Consider the following 1723-nt stretch of genomic DNA (forward strand, 5'->3'; position numbering starts at 1 on the left):
ATATATATATGTATGTGGCTTGTATTGTTTTGTAAACTTAAAAAACAAAATCTTGAAAATAAATTGGTCACCCCTTGGTCACTTGTGTTGATCAAATAAGACAGTTATGTTAAGACATGAGGTTTTATTTAAGTTTTTGTTGAGAGAAGCCGTTTCATTGGAGGACTGCTAACACTGAAAGGGGCGTGAAATTAGCTGCTAACAGCTAGCTCCCTTGTGATCATTGGGACCGCAGACCCTCAGCAGAAACGAAATATGAAATTCTAGTATCCAGGGACAATATTTCTAGTAGACAGAGTTTGTGTATTTTTTGAGCCGGACTCCTGATCAGGCTGATGGATAAAACCATTCTGTGAAATGGTGACCCAGGCTCTCTTTGGAAATGGCATTGTAGCTGATTAGCTTAAATGCTAACTTAGCTAGTTAGCTTCTCCGACTAGCTGCTGTATGTATGTAGCGCTAATTTGACACTAGCTACGCTGCGCTAGCTAGCTAGAAAGGCATAACTACATTTTTACACAGACGCGTCGTTGCTCGGTAAATTTAGACTAACTTATTACGAGAGTTTAATTGTATTTAAGGCAACAAACTCAGTCAGTTTGATTAGGACCCATTCATTTAAGCAGTTGTAGACTGGTTTGCAGCTCCAGCAAGACCACTAACCGGGTCCGTAGCTAGTTTGTGTGGTATGTAGCCATGGCATGCTAACCTTCCATCGGGAAAGTTGGTGACTGGTCTGAAGGACACTGGCGCCGGATAGGTGAAGCTGTATATCGGTGTGGATAAAACGTCATGGTTGAACGTCGTTAATTAGTTTCTACACCTGGCTCGTATCGCAGGAAGAGGGCCTGTACGTCTCTCAGGCTTGTTTACATTGTTCAACTTGTCTCGTGTCAGGTTGTCTGCCTGACTAAGTCCTAATAATCATGTAAAAGCTGTGGGACGTGGAGGTCAGTAATGCAGCATTACTGAGCTGGACATCCATTTGAAGTTCGGGAGTCGCGGACGGACAGCGCTTTTTTTTTTTTTTTTTTTTTTGTCTGACAAACATGAATAACTCCGGAGTGATGCCTCAAGAGAAGATGGACCTGGATCTAGAAGTCGCCTCTTCGTTAGTTCAGGCCGATGGACACCTGAGGAGATCAAACAGTGCACCCATGATCAATGGCTTGAGGTTCTGCTAAATTTTCTGTATCTCGTGACACTGAAGAGTTTTTATACACTGGCATGAAGGGACAGATGACATTTAATCTGAATTTGTCATTGCAGTGATAACTCTCAGGTATTCCAGAGAGAGGTCCTCCGCTGTCGCAGGAACAGCACTACAGTTGTCAACCGGCCCAACATGGTACACTGTTGATCTTTAAAACACATTTCTGTCAGAATCACACATTATTTACTTGTTTTTTGTCCCCACATGTCCTCGTTTTCAGGTCCCGTCGTCACCAATTCGCATCCCCAGCACCAGGCTTCATCAGATAAAACAAGTAAGGAGCAGAGCCTTTGTGTCGGACCACCGACATCCCCTGAACATGGGAAATTATACAGCTACAAACCTTACAGAGTGAATGAGTTGATGGTAACAGGCTTCTAAAGACAGAATTATATAGTTTGAATCAGGGTTATTATAGTTAACTAAAACTAAATAACGAAAACTTAAATTGAAAAAACATTTTAGTTAACTGTCCTGATGCATCTCAGTAATCCAGGTAAAAAATCAAAA

General features: G+C 41.8%; 1 protein-coding gene across 2 annotated transcripts in view; it reads left to right on the forward strand.

The window, feature by feature from the left end:
- The first annotated feature begins 206 nt into the window (after positions 1-206).
- pabir2 (PABIR family member 2) overlaps positions 207-1723 on the forward strand; it is a 10741-nt gene continuing 9224 nt past the window's right edge. The window contains exons 1-3 of one of the 2 annotated variants that reach the window (XM_014024127.1): positions 207-1174; positions 1270-1348; positions 1434-1487. In XM_014024127.1, coding sequence (XP_013879581.1) covers positions 1050-1174; positions 1270-1348; positions 1434-1487 — 258 coding nt within the window. In that variant the 5' untranslated portion in view covers positions 207-1049. The remainder of the gene's footprint in view (positions 1175-1269; positions 1349-1433; positions 1488-1723) is intronic. The other variant, XM_014024125.1, reaches the window with a different exon arrangement.

Source organism: Austrofundulus limnaeus, unplaced genomic scaffold (genome assembly GCF_001266775.1).
Source record: "Austrofundulus limnaeus strain Quisiro unplaced genomic scaffold, Austrofundulus_limnaeus-1.0 Scaffold408, whole genome shotgun sequence".
Taxonomy (NCBI): domain Eukaryota; kingdom Metazoa; phylum Chordata; class Actinopteri; order Cyprinodontiformes; family Rivulidae; genus Austrofundulus; species Austrofundulus limnaeus.